This window comes from Tetranychus urticae, chromosome 2 (assembly GCF_039701765.1).
Source record: "Tetranychus urticae isolate SD_2017Ah chromosome 2, NJAU_TeUrti_SD_1.0, whole genome shotgun sequence".
NCBI classification, from domain to species: domain Eukaryota; kingdom Metazoa; phylum Arthropoda; class Arachnida; order Trombidiformes; family Tetranychidae; genus Tetranychus; species Tetranychus urticae.
Genome location: NC_142959.1, coordinates 2,050,295 through 2,071,625, shown reverse-complemented (window position 1 = coordinate 2,071,625; position 21,331 = coordinate 2,050,295). Strand labels below are relative to the sequence as shown.

Genomic DNA, 21,331 nt, shown 5'->3' with positions numbered 1-21,331 from the left:
TGATATTGATAAGAATCAAAATGAAATTAGTAGGCATTTAAACATGTCATAATCTAAATTTAGAATTGGAATGAAATATTGGAGTGCTATTAGCTTCTTTTTCTCATCGCTTTTATCTGATTTATTTGCAGGTCAGAGTACTGTACATTATCAACTAGTTGATTGATTAATATCATGAGAATATCTTATATCTGATATTAATTATAATCGTAGACTATCTTGATAATATAATTGCAATTAAGAGCAAATCTTGATGTTACATATTGTGTAATTGTGTTTATTAATAAAAATGAAACAATTTTTATCATTATTCAAACCAATCCTGAAATGCCATCTGATATCTAAGCTGATTAATAAATGGATGGAAAGTAAAACCTCAATCGTTTCCAATCATTCCTTCAGCCAACTTCATTAATTTCATTGTCGTCTTCAGCTAACGTCGTTAGTTGCTCAAGTTGTTCAATATTTTTCTTCTCCTTCATCTCTTCACTCACTTTCCATTTCTCTTTCTCTTACCAGTTTCTCACATTCTCTCACAAGCCAGTCAAGGAACCCTTCCACATTGTATTTTTGGGTTTGCCTTTCTTACATCTTCTGTTTTTTTTGTAAATATTAATTTCTAACAATTTAATTATCATTCAAGCTCACTTGTGTCAACTGGTGAGCTTGTTGAATCAATGTTTCTTCAAACACATGGAGAAGATTGATTAGTATGCTGAAACCGAGGGGATCAATTTAAAAGGTAAATAGATTTTTATTTGAATATTTTTACTGTCTTATAGTAACATTGCAATCACTTATTTGGCTTTAATAAATTGTCATTTTTTTTTGTTTTCCTCTTTTTCCCTATTTATGGCTATCTACAATGGCTATTTTATTGATACAACAATACATAAGTATTTTTAATAATTCAATTACCCACAAGCTATTATTTTGTTGCTCCTTGCCGTTGATGATTCACTTTTTGAGATCTTACCTTTATTCTGCAACAATAAACTCTATTTAAATGAAGGAACAATTCCCGTAAGTTATTATCTAAATGATTGATTCATCTTGTCATGAAGGAAGTCAATCAATCACTCATCTACTTTATTTACAATTCATGTAAACAAGCAAAAATATTATTTTTTTATAACAGGCTAGTGCCAAAAGTAATCAATGGAGGCATTGCCGGTATTATTGGGGTTACATGTGTGTTTCCCATTGATCTGGTCAAAACTCGTCTCCAAAATCAAGAAGTTGGACCTAATGGAACCAAAATGTACAAAGGACTAATGGACTGTTTTCGTCAAACATATCACCGTGAAGGTTTCACCGGGATGTACCGTGGATCAGCAGTGAATATTTTATTGGTAACGCCTGAAAAGGCTATCAAATTAGCAGCTAATGATTTCTTCAGATATCGATTATGCAATTCTGCTGGTAAATTATCTTTAGGCGCTGAACTCATATCTGGCGGGGGAGCTGGTTTGTGCCAAATTATCGTCACAACACCAATGGAGCTTTTAAAAATTCAACTACAAGATGCTGGAAGAGTTTGTAAGTGTTAAAATGCACAAGAATCTAATCTTTATAGCTACAGTGCTAGATTGATATTGAATTGTGATTTATCATTCCTTTAACTTTTTATTTTCTTATTCCTTTGTTTAGCTGCTAAAGGAGTTGATGGAAATGTACCAATCTCAGCTACTAAAATTGCTAAGGAACTAGTGAAGAAGAGAGGAATTTTAGGTCTATATCGAGGTGCCACTGCAACTATGTTACGCGATGTCAATTTTTCATTAGTCTATTTCCCGTTATTTGCCCACTTGAATGCTCTTGGCCCTAAAAGACCAGACGGATCATCAGTCTTTTGGACCTCTTTTCTGGCAGGATGTGGTGCTGGCTCATCTGCAGCATTCATCGTTAATCCGTTTGATGGTATGCGTCAGTCATTGTCTTTACAAGCTTAACAATGCTCTTTGATTCTGATCCAAAACTTCTAGTTGTTTCTTTTTTCAATGCTCATTGTAATATGTGAAGGTTACTCTTAAGTCTTATGCTTGAAGTTCAACATTCTTTATCCTTTTGTTCTTACTTCATTCTATCTCTCCAATTTATCACTCGACTGATGACGATTCTTAATCTATTTACAGTTTAAATTCACATTTTACAAACTGTATGCTTACGGATCTCTATTAATTTAAATTTATTATTTTCGTTTATTTTACAGTTGTCAAGACTCGTCTACAAGTTTTAAAACGAGCTCACGGAGAAAGTACATACTCTGGAGTGATAGATGCTTTTACAAAAATTTATCATAATGAAGGCTTCTTGGCATTTTTCAAAGGTGCTGGTTGTCGAATGATTGTGATTGCTCCATTATTCGGAATTGCCCAAACAGTTTATCTTCTTGGAGTTGCTGAATATTTCCTTGGAATTGAAAGAAGATAATTCGAAAAAAGTAATAGAAATTGTAATTTTAAAGTTCAATCGAGTAACAAACATTTTTCTCTTCTTTTACAGATTCGAACATTTAGCCATTAAATCAATTTTTCCAATCAAGCCAATAATTCCATTTCAACACAATCATAATCAAACTCATTCTCACACTGTTTTTCAAAGCACTTTTCTGTTAATGTTTGCTGCAAAATTAACCCTCTCAGAAATTTATCGATTCTCGCTGTTAATTTTCTTCCATGGTTAGAAAGATGATAATTTATTGTGGAAAGAATCATTTCTTTCTATATTCGTTTTCAACTCACACTCTGCAAATGTATAGCAAAATGCACTGTTGAATCAAATCAAACAATGCATTTATTCTTTTATTAAATATGTTTGATTCATGACCAATAATTAAATTAAACAACAATGTATCAACAATTCTTTTCATTTACAGATAAAAACTGTTGCGCTCTACCGCATGTTACACTCTTGTGAGATTTGTCGATTCAATCAGTACAAGGAAAGTATTGTATCGACCAGCAGTCGCCTTACACCATAAAGCAATGTAATAAGTTGAAAATTCAAATTGAAGTTCTGGCATTTCAAATTTGTAGCCACAAAACAACCGCTTACTTGTAACTAGGGGGATTTAACTGCGGTTACTGATTTTGTTAACCGAACTAACCAGTAACCATCACATCTCTAGCTTCTTTTACCCGTTTGATTGGCTATTAATCGAGCATTTAAAGTTTAAAAAATTGAACAAATTTTCTTAAAATTTTTTATACCATTAATTGCTTGATCGAATGGCTGCATATTTTATTAGTTTGGAAACGATAGTCGATCAGGAAAAATCTCAGATAGGATTTTTGTCATCAAGTAGCTATTTGTGAAAATAGAATCAAAAGGACAATTTGCTTTTTAACTCTTCTCCATACCTGATTCATGTTTTGCTAGCCCTGTGAAGTTTTACGATCACTTGAATAGAAATCAGAGAAATGGTTCAAGTCATTGTTATTTTAGATCCGCACTTTTGCTTTCACTCTTGAAACAAAATTAGCTGTATTTTACCATTTCCAGTCTGTTTCAATAGCATTACAAAGTAAACTGAAAGGTGAAATTTTTGGTGATTTCAACTTTAATTGTAAATGTAAATTACTTGAACTACAAGAGTAAAGCCTGAAGATTTGATGATTTCCAACACAGTCTGAAATCATGAATAATGTTACCGTATTGACATTCAAATGAAGTGATCATATTAATTATTACAAGATTGTAAGGTAAACCTGTTTGCATTATTGTATCGATTACAGTGAATGTTACTTTCTTTTACAGTAATGGTTGAATATTCATCTAGTGGTGAGTGAATAATATTTAAAATGTGCCGAGACACTAATAATCTAAATGTATGTATTTTTAAAATTGTGTTATCCCGAGTCCAGATCAATATAAAAAGGTTGAAAACTATTCTCCGACTTGTTTAAATACTGAAATAAAAAAGCATTTACAAGTTGATGAGTTTGTTTTTGCTTATTTGTATTCTTCAGACAGATAATCGTCTAACAGCTTTAAAATATTACCTTTAATAATCAACATATCAAATATTATGATCGATTGGAAATATTTGAACCTCATTTAATTACACCATAAGCAAACCTTGAACGTCTTCAAGACTCCAAATGTAAATAGAGGTTTTTGTTTTCTCTCAACAAATGTCTTCTTCCCAAGCCATGGACCAGACTCCATTCTCGTTTTTGCTTCTCACAATTCTGCCTCATCTTTTTCAATTTATTTTAATTGAGCAAACGTTTCAGTATGGATTATAATAATAGCAATTATTTTGCTACCTCGTTGATCTTTCCACTCACTATTTGCTCTAATCTACATTTCAATCAGAAAAGTGTTGCATACATTTTTTGTTTTTTAGTTAAAGTCTCTCATTTGTTTACTTTTTTAGTGTAAAGGTTATTCTCGTTATTATTATCATTATTATTATTGCTGCTTACTATTAACCTAACCACTGGACTCTACTGTATTCAATTTATAATCTGTTTCATCCTGCTTTATGATAATCAGTGCCCAACCCAGTTATTTAAATCATATATTGGATTCGCGTAAACCCATAGATTGAATGTTTACTTATGTTATTCTCTGCTTCTCTGCATTTTTTGGTTTGTTTTGAGGTTTTCTGTTACATGCCTTTGATCATCACATTAACATCATCATCAAAATCAAAACTTATTTCATACTTAAGGACAGTCTACTTGTGCCCCATACAACTCCCAGTCGTTAAATTCAAATCAACATAACCAGCTCTGCTGTCTTTTGCTGCTGCTATCAACAGCAACAATCATCTTCATCACCATATTATTATCAGTACCAGCGATTGTATTCAACAAACACCATTGAATAAAAAATATCTAAGTGGTAAAGATTATTCACTGTGACGGTTTTATTTTGTTATTGTGGTGCCAAAAATACCTAGGAATCATGTCATCAAATGTAAATCTTGCTGATATTGAGGCAACTAAATTGGAGACTTTATGGAAACATGATTTGTACACTTTACAATTAAAAGCCCCAAAGCCTAAACGTGTTGTTTGCCAAACTTATATACCTGATCGCCCACCTCATTATGGTAGAGAATTTCATGGTAAAATCACTCGAGAAGAAGCCAACAAATTACTCAGTGGTGAGGATGGACGGTATCTGGTCAGAGAATCCGTGCGAGCTCAGCATCAGTACACACTATCCTTAAGGTTTGTACAACATTTCATTCCTTGAAACACACGTTAAAAAATATTGGTCTACTTCATTCCCAATCTATAATGATCCACGAAAACCCCTTTAAAGGAGATAATGTTTTTGTGATAAATATCAACAATGAGGCTTTGCCTTCTATCTGTTTGTTTCCATTCAAATGAGAGAGAAACAAAAGAATTACTAATGATATGTGATAATAATTTAACGTCAAACTCAAACCAATATTGTACAATCTAGTCGCACATTTTTCTTGTTATGGCGTCAAATTTAATTTATCTTTCTCTCGTTTATTCACAGATTTGAAAAACAGACGAAACACTTTCGCCTCTATTATGATGGCAAACATTTTGTGGGTGATAAAAGATTTGATACGGTCCATGATCTGGTCGCCGATGGTCTAATCATCATGTACTTAGAGACTCATGCCCGTGACTATATTGCCTCTATGAGCAATGGTAAGTTCAACATTACTGACCATTTTATTGAAGCAAGCTTCCTCATTCATTTCGTTTTCCTTTTCCTTTACAGTTGCATACGAAGAAACACCTCACTATACTCTGCAGAAATCACATAAATTACAAAAAAAGAAATTTTTCAAGGATCAAGGAGAGCTTACTAAAATAGACGATCTCAGGAATGGTATAAAAAGAATCGATATTCATGATATCGACGACGAAGTTTATGACGATGTAATAGATGTTCAAATGTTTGAGAAGAAACATGTCTTTAAATCACATAATTACATGGGACTTCCTTTTTGTGACTATTGTGGTAATTTCATGTGGGGATTACTTGCTCAAGGTCTTAAGTGTGAAGGTTTGTCTTCAATTCATTTCCTTTACCAAAATTAATTTTGATTCTTCATTCAATATTAATGCTTATATTTTATTCCATATAGATTGTGGTTTCAATGCTCATCGTAAATGCTCTGAGAAAGTGCCAAATGATTGTTGTCCTGATTTAAAGCATATTCACAGAATTTTCGGAATCGATCTTACTGCCGTGGTTAAAGCTTGCAATACAGTTCGACCTTTCATAATTGACATATGTGTAAAAGAAATCGAAAATCGTGGATTAAATACTGAAGGACTCTACCGTGTTTCTGGTCTATCAGATGATGTCGAAGCTATTAAAGTAGCTCTCGAAAGAGACTGGGATAAAGCCGAACAGGTTTTCAAAACTTGTGATGATGTCCATGTAATCACTGGAGTTTTAAAGATGTATCTAAGATCATTACCCATTCCATTGATAACATTTGATGCCTATCCTCATTTCTTAGCTGCTCTCAGTAAGTAATGCAAAAAAAGTGTTTTTAATTCAATTCTTTTAATTCGCTTCTATTTATATTGCAGAAAAAAATCCTCTGGATGAGAAAATCTCTGGTCTAAAAGATGTCATCTCTACTTATCTACCTCCTGCTCACTACCAATCGCTCCAATACTTGATTGCTCACCTCGAAAGGGTTTCTCAGCATGCCTCTGAAAATTTAATGTCAGCTCACAATATATCGACTGTTTTGTGTCCCACCTTAATGCGAACGCCTAATATTGGACTCAAACCATTCCAAATGAACTCTTGGGATCAAGAGATTCAAGTATTGGAAATACTTATCAAGCATCATTCCAAAATTTTCAAGTGACTCTAATGATACCTTTTTCTTTTATCATACTCATGCTTTACTTTGGAGTAATTAACACAAATTTCTCGGTACTTTTTATCCATTCATTTCTGTTCATTAATTTAGTCTAAAACAATGCAATATTTCTTTTCATCCTTATGGTCACCATGACTTTCTCATACAGCCATAAAAGAAACAACAAAGTCTCTAATTTATTGTTTTTTATTTATCATGATTTACGTTGATTTTTCTTTGAGTAATCAAATTGCTCATTTTTCATCTGATCAATAAAAATTTTGCCAAAACTTTATTATTTTTTGCATATCAGTTGTAAACAATAAAATATTTATTGAATATCTACATGCATTTATATGCGAAGTTAACTTTAAATTAGAACTAAATCTGAAAAGGTATGCTTTGATTTCATCAGAATCATTACCAGTTTTAGCGAAATAGTGAAAGAAATTGAAATTGTCATTATTATTACAGCATTTTTTGCAGGATACACATCTATTGGTCTTCAACAATTCCGGAAACTTTAATGTGAATTCGCATTTTTATCCATGAAAGAAAGATATCAGATAACTGATTTATCGACTGTTTTTTCATTGGTGATGGTATTTCTCTTTATTAATAATGAATTCATGTAATCAAGTTGATTAATTTTCACAAAAGTAATATGATGCAGAAGTAATAACCAACCATATTAGTAGAAGGATAACGTAACGTGGATTATGGAAGATTTAAACTTGTGGGTATTCAAGATGAAATCTTTCCACACAATTTTATTTTTTATTCATTGAAATTTCGCTCCATCTGTTTGCAAAAAAAGTCCATTTTTGTAAAAGAATTGAGAAATTCACTGTGTTGCTGAACAAATTAAAGTTGCTTCTTGTTTTAATTAAAATAGATCGAGTCAGATTTTGATGTGAAAAGAGGAAGGTAGGATGAATAATAAAGATAGTGAATAGAGGAAAAATATGAAGAAAATGTTAGCGGTAACAGAACTATTTTCACAGACTTGTTGAATATGAATTTGTAGTTTATCAGAGAAGATTTGCTTTCTCCTTGAACACTGCTTCATTGGTGTAGAAATGATCAGCGAAGAGGAAATGAATACGAGAAGGCATCTTACATGAAGAAGGAATAATACCATCAGGCATCACTTTCACTGGCCTTTTTTTCAATTTTATAAGGTCATTTAGACATGTTAGCACAATGTAGACTTGAAGATCATCACATTAACTCTATAACTGGGGTTTAGTGGGTTTTCATTAGAATGGTTTGTAAACTTGGTAGGAAACGCAAAATTTTTCGGCGTCGAAATCACTGTCAGAAGCAAGTCTTTCATTAACCAATCGATCAACTTCTTTATCATATTGTGTGTTCATGTTAGATGTTGATGCTTTATTTTCAATCTCTTCCCATTTCTCTGGAGGAAGAGAACCTTTAGTTGCAATGATGGCATCTTTAAGACAATTGGAAAAGGGCTTAATTGATTGCCTGTCTCTAGGGTTATCACTTTGTTTCCTCTTTTTCTTTGGGTTACCATTATTATAAGCATCACTAAAAGGCCTTTGGCGACTGAGTACTTTTTGACGATCAATATCTTCTTTGATTATTGGAATCCAATCATTAGGTACATGTGTTTGCCATTCATCACCTCGCATTTCTCTAGATGGCATGGTCGATGACTGATTTGGCCCAATATTAGATCGGTTGAGAGGATTAAAATTACGAGTTATCGTTATTGGTCCCCCAGGAGTAGCAACTCCGACCCTGATAGGAGCTGATGCTTGAATAATAGGTGAATAAGCGGGGTGAATATTTTGAATTTGACCTAGATCAATTTGAACGTTGACTGATGGTCGTTGCTCCTCTGGACTACGAGCAGTTTGATTACCACGGGCTGAATTATTACCCAAAGTTGATACACTGAGAACCAAATGGTTAACGTCTAAAAACCCTTGAGGTATATTGATAGTACCAAGAAGCAAGTTATTTACTGATCTATTTCCTGTTTGCTGATTTGTTTCTGGTGGATTGTTTCCTCCTACTCCGCCTGACGAGCTGATATTTCTATCACCAGTTGCGTTATCTGATCCCGAGTTTGAGTAACTAGCTGAATTAGAGAGACTTGGTGGTTTTTGAACCAAATGGACTGATTTACCATTTACATCTGAATAGACCAAAGGAAAATAATGAAGAGTAAAACAAGGTGAGATATATAGGTTTGGTTAAAACGCTGAAAAATATTTCGAAACATCTAGAAATTTTTAAAACAAGCTGAATAAAACTGATGAATTTATGGTAATAGAGTGGTGACAATATACATTAAAACCAGTAACTTACCATATTCGGATAAAGGCTTGTCATCTTGAAGAACCCGACCACAATAAATTAGTCTCTGCTCTGTGGCAGGAATAGCGACTTCTGAAGCGATCAGCTCTTTGAATGCTTTAATAGTTATCTATAATAGTTCACATTTTATTTAAAGACAGTGGAGAGAATCATTAAAAAATAACAGTTTAGATCAGGTTGAAGGTAAATATTAGGTTATGCTGTAATACAGTTAAACGCCTTACATTGTCATCAACAGAGAAATGGTGATCCTTGGAGTCCAGAGTTTTCACATTTATCTCAATCATTAGTATCAATCAAATAAATATCAGAAAAGGTTTGGTGAATAAAATTCTAAGAATTTGAAGAAAAATTGATGTTTCAATTGAAAGAAGAGTTCAACAGATGAAACACTTAATTGCGATGGAATCCAAATTTAGAATAAAAGTAGTATAAATAGCTAATTCAACTGTGAGCAATCTCTCGAAGAATAGACCGATGCCGGATTATTTATTTTCAGATTATGTAACAGAAATTAAATTCAAAAATTCAACTGTAAATGTTAAAATTATTGTTATTTTCAATGTCCAATTAAACTATTAAACTGAATAAATTACGGTTTAGCTTGTTTGCGCTACTACAAAGAATCGTCATTGGCTTAATATTTTTTAAAATTGTTTAAGTTTATTTGCATGCGATTGAAATGTTTCAGCAAATTTTTACATCGACTCTGAAAGCATTAGATCGAAATAATTCGAGCGAGTAGATTTATAATTCGAACATTGCTTGACTGGTTCAATGATAGTCATTAAAGTGACCATCAAAAACTATTAATCAAATCAACTTGATGCGATTTTTCACATTATTCAAGTTGGTCTGGTTGACATAAAATCGCTGTGACTTATAAATTAAAGTTATTTATTCGCAAATTATTTGAGTAAAGTTTTGATGATTCAAGTTTTATTTGAATAAATTAATGCTATGCTAGTTTTATATAGATGAATATTTTACATCCACCTTGTATGCTTTAGATCGAAGAAGATGTTGAAGAAAAGTATAAAAGTGAATTTGATACATTGATTATGAAAATTTGACTAATTTTTCGGTGGATTAGAAGGAAGTTGAACAAGATAAATCTCATTATTTGATATAAGATATTAATCAAATTTGAGCAGATTTGTATTTCACTCAGATTCTTTGGAGCTTGGATAAGATAGTAAATTTGGATTCGGGTATTGTGGATTATCGATTACACCTTTACCAAATTTATATTCCAAAAATTGAGTAATATTAGCTGGAGCATAGGCTTGCCATCCAACAAAAGGTATTTTAATCAATGGTTTTAAAAAAGCTTCAGGGAACTCTTTATCCTGAGGATGGTCATGGAACCATGTTTGTTTGGTCATAATTCCATTTTTAGGATAAAATGGAAACAAATCAACATGAACTCTATTAGTTTCACTGTATTGGACTCTCAAGAATTCTCCTTCCATTGCTTTTTCCCAGACATATCCTTCTTCGTCCTTTACAGCTTGCTTAGTAGCGTAAGACAGGAGCGGACATTTGTTTATATCTTCTTGATAAATTCCTAGATCTACATCAAAGTCCCACGGAATGATATCAGAATTTCTGACGGCACCAAGTAACGATCCACCTTCCAACCAATATCGAGTTCCACATTTTTCCAAGACAGAGAAGACATGGCGAGCAGTTTTTCTTAAATTTTCTAAGCAGCATGGGGGTGTCCATTTGTTTTCAAATAAATAACTTGGAGTATTGTTAAAAATTGTCGGGAAGCACCGAGGAGACGTTTTTTTACAGCCATACCATTCAACTTCATCGTTGGTGGTTGTAACCTTTTTGATTTGCAATTTCCAGTAAAGAGAAGCTAAACGAGATTTACGAAGTGATTCCATTTTCATTTCATCTCTTTCACTCGGTTGCCATCCACTGTTCTTCCATAATTTGAGATCATCTTCAAATTTTATCCTTAAACCTCGAATTCTAGCTTGTATTGAAAGAGACTCCTGGAATGGTTTTTCAAATGGTAAATTGAGACTAGTTAAAACATCACGCTTCATGAAATAAGCAAATTCACCTTGATAAAGATGACATTTAAATGTATTTTCGTCGAGGTGGCGGTAAACAAGGCTCCATCTTTTCAGATCAACGTCTAATCCAAGGCAAGTGTATGCATAATAAGAATCCTCTCCAATTACAGGAATGACTATGAAATTTTTATCACTGAGTGAGTTGAATTTAAGATGATCAAGAGGTGTTTCTTTATGAAAAATGATAGACTGTGGAATTATTAGAACATAGTCGGTTTTTATGTGAGCCAATGGATCAGTGTCTTGCCATTTCTTAGTTACATCAGGTCGAGTTACAACTAGATGAATATTACAAGTTGAAATGGATGGAAGTTGCAATGGAGGATAAGGTAGTTCATTGCTAATAATGAGTACTTTAATCATGGAATGAAGAGCGCAAAAGGTTGTTAAAGTTGAATTGAGATCATGAGAAAATGTTTCAAACTCGAAAATGACTATAGTAAGATGATAGTGAAGAGTTGATGGCGTTAAGCTTTTACGATTGGCGGATGTTATATGGATTGGAAAAGCTGGTTCACATTCATTGCTAATGAAAAGGTACATCTGAAAAATCAGAACCAAATTAGCAAGAAAGAACAGAAAAGTCAACTTTTTCCAAGATACATAAAACATGATTTTTTGTATCGAGACAAGTAACTTTAAAAATGCTTTATTAAAGTTGTAAATCCATAATGACCAGAAAGTATGTAACGAATAGAGTATCACATACAAACTACTTCAAATATTGAAGCTGCATGGCGTTCCGAAATAATCAATGAGTTTGAACTCGAAAAATCTCGTTCATTTTTGTTATCGTCAAATATAGTATTTGTGAGTTGAATGGCCATTTGAGATTGTTAGATTGACAGATTGAAGAAGTTGAAAAAGAAACGTTATGAAGTATAATAATACTTCATAAAAGATTGTATTGGCACATATTCAATTAAAAAAGTATTATCACAGCAAAATGACAATAAAATGCAAAAAATTTTGGATATTTTTAAAAACAAAAATTTTCACCAAAACATATGTTCACCATGCGCACTGCGCAGTAGCTCTTTTGAAAATGCCGCATTGACTTTTGAACATGTTTTGAGCTCAAAATAATTTATTTTATTAATTTATTTTTTTAATTGTGCCTTGTTTATAATTCCATGGTCTTGGTTAATAAGATACTTTAAGGTGTTATCGTTCAGTAAGTAAAATTTGCCATGTTTGATATTCAACTGATCCTATTTATAAGTTTACTCTCTTCTGTGTTCATAGATATTATCCAAGCCTGAGTGATTTGATTTTTATCGTTGTTGGCTATTAATTTAAGATGAAAACAACTCAATCTGCAAAATCTAGCAAGCCAGTGGAGGTTGTCAGTTTCTCCAGGCATAAAAAGTCCATATCAAAGGAGGAAGCGAAGAAGAATCAAGCAGCTAAAAAACGTGATTATGAGTCAGAAGTGAAAGAGCAAGAAGTTCAAATGAAAAAATTCAGACATGATGTCTTCAAGTTTGCCATTTCTGGTCTAGATCGAGACAAAAAAGTTGAAGCCAAAGAAGCTCTTCTAGTCAAACTTGGAGCTAAGGTAAAATTTACATTTTTACATTTTCTCATTTAGTTGATTTAAATTTCTACAATATCAACAATGATCAACAAATTTGACGATTTAACATTCATTTATCTTTTTCCAGCCAAAGAAACCAAAAGCTATAAACTATCGAGAACTCACACAACAAAGAATTCAAGAAAAGAAATTATCTGACGAGGAAAAGCAGCGCAATGCGAAATCCGGCATAAAAAAACCTGTGAAATCTAAGTATGTTTACTGTTCTTTGTTTTCTGGATTGCTATTAATATTTTTCACTCTTTCTTGCAGAAACAATAAGAAGGAAAAACGAGATGCAAATGCTGTCAAAGGATTTGACTATCAAGTTGGTAAATTCAAAGGCGGTGTACTTTATGTTAATAAGAAGAACTTTGTTAAGCGTTGATCAAATGGAAACAGAACGGTTACTGAGGCACAATTAATAATTTCCCACAATTCAAATTGGACTCAAACTAAATGCGCTGAGTGAACACTATTAAAAGGTTATAAACAAACAATGAGTTCCAGCCTCTGTATATAAGTTTGAGCTGTTAGTTCTGTTATTTGGATATTATTGATTTAGTTAGATTAAGATTGATTGGTCACGAGGAATAGGAAAAATGGCAATTTCATTTGCTCTCAACAGCCCGTGTTAAAACAAACCTATTTTGTTTTCATCTAATATGTTGACTTTTTACATATCGAAATTCTCCTTGGAAACCACTTTGGAAAAGAAAACAAATACGAAGCAATCTTGCTTGGATAATTTTTACATCAATCTGGATTAAAAGTTTATTGTTGACTAATTTTAAAAATTGTGTTAGCTAATGAATTAGAAAAGATGGAGGAAACCGCAGAAGAAGTGAAAAAAGAAACCAAAAGAGACATCGCTAGAGAAGCTATGCAAATAACTTCAGCCAATTTCTTGATTTCTGTGAAAGGTCAAGTTGTCAGTGGTTTATTTCCTGGTAAAGACAATATTTATTGCAAATATTGTTTTCTTTTTGGTGAAGATTGGATGGTGGTTAGCGGACAAGAAGAAAGCTGCTCTCAAGTTGCCAGCACAACCAGAGATTCACGTTCTATGTCAATATGGAATCTATCAATTGATGTTACTTTTCGAAGCAGCAATCCATTTAAATGGCCATCAATCATTTTCTCTGTTTATGGATTGGATTCATTTGGAAATGACGTCGTTCTCGGCTATGGTGCAACTCATATTCCACCAATACCTGGTCATCACACTCGGCGAATTGCAGCTTTTGTACCTCAAGCATCGTCACTTTTTGCTTCATTTTCTTCTTGGCTTCTGGGTAAACAGCCCGAATTTATTGACAGTAAAATCGTTGGACAATCAGAAGACCGAGGAGTCATAAAAGTCAACACGAAAGGATTTATTGAAGTTGAATTTGACGTGATCCTCAAAGATTTTCGGAAATATGGTTATCGATATAAGTAATTATGATTGTATTGTTTTTTATCGATTTTCTTAAGCAAAAAACACTTCGTGCAACCTTACTTTCAATGATATTATTTGTGCAAATTAAGTTTAACTAAGCTAAACGAAAGTAAATTTTTTACCAGATCCAGAAGAGGTTGCTGAAATTTCTCTACAGCCAATTTACTTTTGAGATAATCTTTGAAATACTTTTTCAATCTTGAATAATATTGAGTTGATTGATGTTCACTTAATCAATAACAAGTCTTAACTCATAAGCTATCTTCAATTTAAACTGATGCTGTCAACATAAATAGATTAAGCTTCATCTAAATATCAGTTTAACTCTAGCTAGTGAAAGCGTTATTTATATCAAACATGACAGCAGCTGGCAGTAAGGCGTTAATATTAATTTCAAGTTCTCATTTTTTTCTGGATCTTAATCCTTTCCTTGAAAAACATTTTTCGTCAAGCAAAAGATGAATTCAATCAGTATCTTATGTTACAATAACTGTAAAGTTTGAATGGGTTTAAATTAAAAAAATCTCAACCAGAAAAAGCTTCCAGTTTCTTCATTTCTTGACTTACCTTGGTCATTAAATTTAAATCTTTAAACAGCTTAAATCATTTCAGGCTATTTAGTCGATTTTTTCATGTAATCCGAAAATTGATATTACTCATTCAAAGTTTAACCTTGAATCGGAACGGAAACTCAAGTTTAAACAATGACCTTTAAGACCTTGATCTTGAGACGGTATCAACAGCAAATAATAGACTAAACAAGAACGCTACTATCGTGACTGACCTGATGAGGATAAGAAAAAAGAAAGAAGATGGATGATAATGATTTTAACTGAAGATGAGATGAAATAAAAGCTGGCTCAGAAGAGATCACAAAAGTAGATATTAAATTTCAAAGGACGAGGTAGACCAACAAAGTGCTGGTCAATTTTATCCAAAAGTAGCCTTACACATCGTTTGGACCAGGTTTGACGGCTTTTCATCATCTCTTTCTCCCTCTCTACTGACTCTTTTTCATCTTATGTTTTTATCTTCTGCGTTTCTTTCCCTTTTTATTTTACCTTTTAGCATACAGAAGAGAAAAAGATAATCACATGATAAGTGACGTAACATGTGTATGTGTGTGTTGAAGGATTGTTATTAGATGAGTAGAGGAAAGATAGAATATAGTGAGTTTTATCTTCATCATCATTATCATCATTCGTTCTCTTCCTCTTTTTTTCTCAATTTCACCTTCTCTCTCCTCCCTTTTTCTCATCCTTCCATCATCATCGTCGTATTTTTCTCCTTATCCAATTGACTGTTATTGTTGTTTGTTATATGTGTTTGTTACTATTTTTTTGTATTGTTAAAAAAGCCTAACATGATATACGCTGAGTTTGTCAAACAAGAAAGTGGCTAAAAATGAGAGAAATCATCCACATCCAAGCTGGTCAATGTGGCAATCAAATCGGTGCCAAAGTGAGTATTTACAGTCATCATGGTTATCATGATCCATTCTCATCATATGCTTTCTTCATCATGATCAACTTCATCTTTACCAACACAATTTTCATGTTTTCATTTCTTACCAGTAACTAACTTTATTTTTTTTCTTCTCTTATGTCGTCCATCTATTCTGTTCTGATGTCAATCTCGATAACCACCGGATTACAAAGTTTTGGGAAGTTATATCAAATGAACATGGTATAGATGCTCAAGGTGCTTACCACGAGGAGTCTCCCTTGCAACTGGAACGTATCGATGTTTACTACAATGAAGCCTCAGGTTGGATTCTCATTGAAATATGCTAAATTATCAAGTGTCTCTGGATTTCACCAACATCATCACCATAATCATAATCATCTTCACTTTCTTCACCTTGTTCACCTTTTATCCATGCATTTCCTCTTAGTGTTATCACTTGAAGATAAGGTGCCTTGGATTATTAAACCTAATCTATTTCTCTACATTACCACCATCATCAACATGTTCAATGTAGTGCAATAATTCACCTTTCCCTTATTCTTTCTATTTTCTCTTTCTTCTATTAATGTCTAGCGTGATTCTTTGCCCTTTTATATCAACCATTTATACTTTTTATGCTTCTTGTCGCTGTTATCACCACTTGTGCTTTACCTATCATCAAATTTTGAGTGACACAATCTCCAAATATTTACAATTAGAATCTTTTTCACCTAAAATCGCGTCAATCTCCTTTTGCACCCTAAATTTCCATCTCTATCCTAATCAATCTCCTTTCACATTTCAATTTCATATTTTATATCTCTCCCCTCTCCCTCTCCCAACTTTTACCTCCTCATGTTTATTATTAGTTAACCATAAATGATATTGCACCAAACAAGGACGACAATTGACTTGAAATCATTCAACCTCAACCCTCAGCTTCTCGCCGGTTAGATGTATGTTTTTATGTACATGTATTTATGGATGTGTGCGACTCCCAAATTTTTTAATGTTAATGACCTCAAGGTTGAGTCAAAAAAGAGAGGTAAAATAGAAAGAGGAGAAGCAAAGGGGGAGGGATGCGTCATTCTCTCAATTATTATTTGAAAAAAAACTTGTTGAATGTAGATAACCTAACATGTTATTGTGCATTGTGAACAAGAAAACTGCAAAAAAAGATGATGGTGATGATTATCAAGAAAAAGTGTAGATGTAGGAACGGAGGAAAAAGAATGAAGATGAAATGGCGAAGAAAAGGTAAAAGATGAAAGAAGAGGCTAAAAGTTGAACAATTCATTTGTTTTAAACTCTCTAACCCTCATCTAACTGTCTGGGTCAATACCAATGCTGAATCAAATTCATCTCCGTTTCTGCTTATTTCAATTCTTTATCTCACGTTCATCATTGTTACCATCTCTTTGCCTTCACTGCAAACCAAACTTACCAGACGATATCTTTACTCAGCTGTACATCCATATTTTAATCTCTTTTGCATTTTCCTATTTATGCATAATCCTTTTTAATGGTTCCTTTTTTATTGAGCTTAGTATGTTAACCTTAATCCCAACCCAATCTTGGCTTTATTGTTTAATAATCATTTCCAGTAAATACTGTTGATTCTTAATCAATACTTGCTGAATTAACCTGATGCAAGCTTTTGCCTAATGTCTTCAACTCTATGTTAAAAATAACTTGTTCCTTTCTTTGTGTTAACCAAATTTTTAATCTCAACCTTAAACTTGATTATTTAAATGACGATTCAAATGTTGATTGATCAACCTATCAAAATGCATTTAAAATGCATTTTAATTGTTAATTTTGAAAAGTTTGGCTCTCAAGTCCAGTTGGTTTCAAGTGATTGCTTGTAAAATTTGACAACATTAAAGTTGGTAAACAAGCCCGTTAACAAATCATTTACCTCTTCCCACTCGGATGATTATGATGATACTAACCTCTAATGAGCCAGATTACACCCTGCTGTCAACATTATTATCAATTATGCAAATTAATTATTCCAATCTATTATCATTTCTTTCAGAGTCAAATACTTATGTTCCAAGAGCGGTACTGGTTGATCTGGAACCAGGAACCATGGATTCTGTCAGATCAGGCCCTTATGGCCAACTTTTCCGTCCTGATAACTATGTTTTTGGTCGCAATGGTGCAGGTAAGTTCAGCTTTTTTCCCATCATTTGAGTCAATATCAAATAACAGTTATTGTAAAATCAACAAACAATTAGATATTAGTAATAGTAAAGCTTGGTAAACAGAAATGTAATTTATGTGATAGTTTTATTCAATTATTATGTCGTATTCATTAGTTAATTGGTTCTTTATCTTGACTCACAGATCAATGGTCCATATATTTAATTTGCCTTAAATTGGTCGTTCTCGTTGTATTTGATTTACAAGCACTTTAATCTCAATATGATGTGATCAATTGATTGAATTTTACATTTACCGATCAATTCAATTTATAATTCTTGGTTTTTTTTCTCAATCTGCTTGAATAGGTAACAACTGGGCTAAAGGACATTACACCGAAGGCGCTGAATTGGTTGATATAGTCATGGAAGTTGTTCGTAAAGAAGCCGAACATTGTGATTGTCTTCAAGGTACTCAAGATTTAATTTTATTTATTCAGTTGAGCCTCAATAGATGAAAACTAAAGCTTGATTATTGGCTGGAATCATCTTGATTGCATTTCATTTAAAAGACTTTTATTAATTTATTTATTTGGCAACCTTCTCAACAATTTATTGATCCAATTTTTTTTATATTCCCATTTCTTTACAGGTTTTCAACTAACTCATTCACTAGGAGGTGGCACTGGATCTGGAATGGGAACTTTACTCATATCAAAATTAAGTGAAGAATATCTTGATCGTATAATAACAACGTATTCTGTTGTTCCTTCACCAAAAGTATCTGATGCTGTTGTTGAACCTTATAATGCAACTTTATCCATTAATCAACTAATTGAATACACCGATGAAACCTTCTGCATTGATAATGAAGCCTTATATGATATTTGTTTTCGTACTTTAAAGCTTCCTTCACCTTCTTATGGTGAGCTTAATCATCTGGTTTCAGCAACCATGTCAGGTAAATATTCATAAATCAGCAAAATATCCATCATAATTAGTTTACCATAATTTATGATAATAAGTTGATCTGCAAAATCATTTAGGCTATTTTTTTACCATCCAGTCATTTAACCAGGTTGATGTTAGGTTACTTTCCATGCATTATTTTGTATAACTAGACTATCTGGTTCACTATCTGGTTTTTATTTATCAACTCAGTGTTAGTTGTTGATTGTTTGAAATAGATTTAGATACTTTATTCTAATTTCATCTCTAGACAATTAGATGATTTTGGTAAATTGATTTTGTATTCTCAAACAATGAAACAAATGAGCAGCTTTTATTTGAAGATTGCGTGTGACAATTATAAATTGAATTTCTACTGGTAATAACGTATTGGCTTTACTTGGATTCAAATTATAATTATATTTACCTTGTTTACTCTCTGTCTGCGCGACGGTATAATTTAATTTAATCATTTCTATCTTCTTTGTTTAGGTGTCACAACATGTCTGCGATTTCCAGGTCAATTGAATGCGGATCTTCGGAAGCTTGCCGTTAACATGGTTCCTTTCCCTCGATTACATTTCTTCATGTCAGGATTTGCACCATTAACTGCCAAGTTATCACAACAATATCGTAATATAACTGTATCCGAATTAACTCAACAAATGTTTGATCCTAAAAACATGATGGTTGCTGCCGATCCAAGAAACGGAAGATATCTCACCGTAGCTACTATGTTTAGGTACAGCAGCAATATCAACAAAAAATATGATTTTTCTGATCATTATATCAACTTATTTATTATTTCTAACTATTAATTTATTTCTTGCTTTTCTTTTAGAGGCCAAATGTCAATGAAGGAGGTCGATGAGCAAATGATTTTAACACAGAATAAAAATTCATCCAATTTTGTTGAGTGGATACCCAATAATGTTAAAGTCGCAGTTTGTGATATTCCTCCTAGAGGTGAGTGAATAAAAATACCTAAGTTAATTGCATGGAATTAATTCTTAATTTTCTTTTTATCCTCTTGTCAGGTCTCAAAATGTCCGGAACATTTATCGGAAATACAACAGCAATTCAAGTTATATTCAAAAGAATCTGTGAACAATTTACAGCAATGTTTCGTCGTAAAGCTTTTCTCCATTGGTTCCTTGAAGAAGGAATGGATGAAATGGAGTTTACAGAGGCTGAGTCAAATGTATTAGATCTCATTGCTGAATATCAGCAATACCAAGAAGCAACAGCGGAAGATGATTACATTGAAATTGAAGAGGAATATTATGATGAATCAGAAGAAAATTACTCATTGGAAGATGAGAATGAATCTTAGAACTAGAAGATAAAGAAGTAATTCAGAGAAATGAAAACCAATACAAAGAGCAAACTCGCAAATCGAGATAAAAAGACATAATGTTCACTGAGAGTGATATTTAATATAGAGATGATTAAAAGTAAACGGACAATTCGTCTGGCGCTCAACGACTTATATGTATATAAACTAATATATATATATTCATCAAATCATGACCTATGTAACTATTATCATATAACAATATTGCAATTCACATTGGAGTCAAAACCAATCAACTAAACCACAATGGACGAATTATCATTGACATTATCAGGCTCTTAACTGATAGTAAATTACCTAAATTGACTGTGGTTAATCAAATGAGCCGTCCATCTGGATTAATCAACATAAATGGAAATAATTGCATTTAATTGCCTTCTCAAACCCACCTTAGTGCTTACCACTATAATCATCATTTAATCCATCATATTACATGACAATTATCAAGACAATTTGCTGCTTTAACCATCAACGGATCTATTTGAGAGATTATCTTCTTCATCCTTCCATCATCAAATTCCTATTTCCGTCCATCATCAAAATTGTCTTCTAATCACCTTTTTTTGCCTATTTTTCATGATAGTTTTTTTCTTTATCATTTTCATCTTATTTGCCTCTTTCCTTCTGACTGATCATCATCTTCTGTGATGAACCAAAATGCAATTTCATTATCTTTATTAATTATTTAAATTTATTCTTAACTAAAATCATGTCTTTATTATCGACTAATCACAGGACGATAAATACTACTAATTGTGCAATTGCATTTAAATGTAAAGATGTAACCAAAAGCTTTGCTTTAGTTTTTTTCCTATTACATGCTTTTTTAGAGAATCAATATTTATGTATACTCGGAATACTCTTAGACAATCAAATAAAACAAGTTCTAATACCAAATTTTTAATTTTGGTTATCAATCATTAGTGTTATGTGTTATAAAGGACAATGATCAAATTGACGTAAAATCCAGAATATAATGCACCATATAGTATAAATCGAAAACTTATGACTACAGTAAATTCACACATTTCGACCAAAAAACAGTGTCCTCTACTGTATTGCCAATAGTTAGACTAGAGTACTATTTAAATCATCCTAGCACTACACTGCGTTACATAATATTAAGAACATATGTTTTCATGGAAATACAGGAAGTTAATTAATGA

General features: G+C 32.5%; 7 protein-coding genes across 7 annotated transcripts; 5 read left to right on the top strand and 2 right to left on the bottom strand.

Moving 5' to 3' along the window:
* The first annotated feature begins 388 nt into the window (after positions 1-388).
* Positions 389-2,862, top strand: LOC107363627 (mitochondrial glutamate carrier 1). Its single transcript, XM_089267058.1, has 6 exons — positions 389-742; positions 898-1,023; positions 1,139-1,539; positions 1,651-1,920; positions 2,213-2,443; positions 2,506-2,862. Exons 2-5 carry the CDS (start codon positions 1,007-1,009, stop codon positions 2,431-2,433), a joined length of 909 nt encoding a protein of 302 aa, XP_089123184.1. The 5' UTR covers positions 389-742; positions 898-1,006; the 3' UTR covers positions 2,434-2,443; positions 2,506-2,862.
* Positions 2,863-3,688: 826 nt separating this feature from the next.
* Positions 3,689-7,115, top strand: RhoGAP5A (Rho GTPase activating protein at 5A). The gene is made up of 6 exons (XM_089267054.1): positions 3,689-3,880; positions 3,972-5,183; positions 5,485-5,642; positions 5,716-6,003; positions 6,086-6,475; positions 6,540-7,115. The coding sequence occupies exons 2-6, from the start codon at positions 4,915-4,917 to the stop codon at positions 6,824-6,826; spliced, it is 1,392 nt and encodes a 463-aa protein (XP_089123180.1). The 5' UTR covers positions 3,689-3,880; positions 3,972-4,914; the 3' UTR covers positions 6,827-7,115.
* Positions 7,116-7,405: 290 nt separating this feature from the next.
* Positions 7,406-9,539, bottom strand: LOC107363625 (uncharacterized). The gene is made up of 3 exons (XM_015930877.3): positions 9,391-9,539; positions 9,158-9,275; positions 7,406-8,984 (listed from the first exon to the last, which is right to left on the bottom strand). Exons 1-3 carry the CDS (start codon positions 9,451-9,453, stop codon positions 8,080-8,082), a joined length of 1,086 nt encoding a protein of 361 aa, XP_015786363.1. The 5' UTR covers positions 9,454-9,539; the 3' UTR covers positions 7,406-8,079.
* Positions 9,540-10,074: 535 nt separating this feature from the next.
* On the bottom strand, positions 10,075-12,265 carry LOC107363802 (ribitol 5-phosphate transferase FKRP). Its single transcript, XM_015931070.3, has one exon. The coding sequence runs from the start codon at positions 11,866-11,868 to the stop codon at positions 10,330-10,332; it is 1,539 nt and encodes a 512-aa protein (XP_015786556.2). The 5' UTR covers positions 11,869-12,265; the 3' UTR covers positions 10,075-10,329.
* Positions 12,266-12,302: 37 nt separating this feature from the next.
* LOC107363605 (40S small subunit processome assembly factor 1) lies at positions 12,303-13,332 on the top strand. Its single transcript, XM_015930852.3, has 4 exons — positions 12,303-12,430; positions 12,502-12,814; positions 12,921-13,045; positions 13,106-13,332. The coding sequence occupies exons 2-4, from the start codon at positions 12,557-12,559 to the stop codon at positions 13,218-13,220; spliced, it is 498 nt and encodes a 165-aa protein (XP_015786338.2). The 5' UTR covers positions 12,303-12,430; positions 12,502-12,556; the 3' UTR covers positions 13,221-13,332.
* Positions 13,333-13,478: 146 nt separating this feature from the next.
* B9d1 (B9 domain-containing protein 1) lies at positions 13,479-14,406 on the top strand. The gene has a single exon (XM_025161123.2). It carries the CDS (start codon positions 13,656-13,658, stop codon positions 14,271-14,273), a length of 618 nt encoding a protein of 205 aa, XP_025016891.1. The 5' UTR covers positions 13,479-13,655; the 3' UTR covers positions 14,274-14,406.
* A 1,165-nt stretch (positions 14,407-15,571) lies between these two features.
* LOC107363602 (tubulin beta-1 chain) lies at positions 15,572-21,062 on the top strand. Its single transcript, XM_015930849.3, has 8 exons — positions 15,572-15,734; positions 15,932-16,040; positions 17,758-17,886; positions 18,233-18,334; positions 18,516-18,824; positions 19,304-19,553; positions 19,653-19,777; positions 19,849-21,062. Exons 1-8 carry the CDS (start codon positions 15,678-15,680, stop codon positions 20,142-20,144), a joined length of 1,377 nt encoding a protein of 458 aa, XP_015786335.1. The 5' UTR covers positions 15,572-15,677; the 3' UTR covers positions 20,145-21,062.
* Positions 21,063-21,331: the final 269 nt, after the last annotated feature.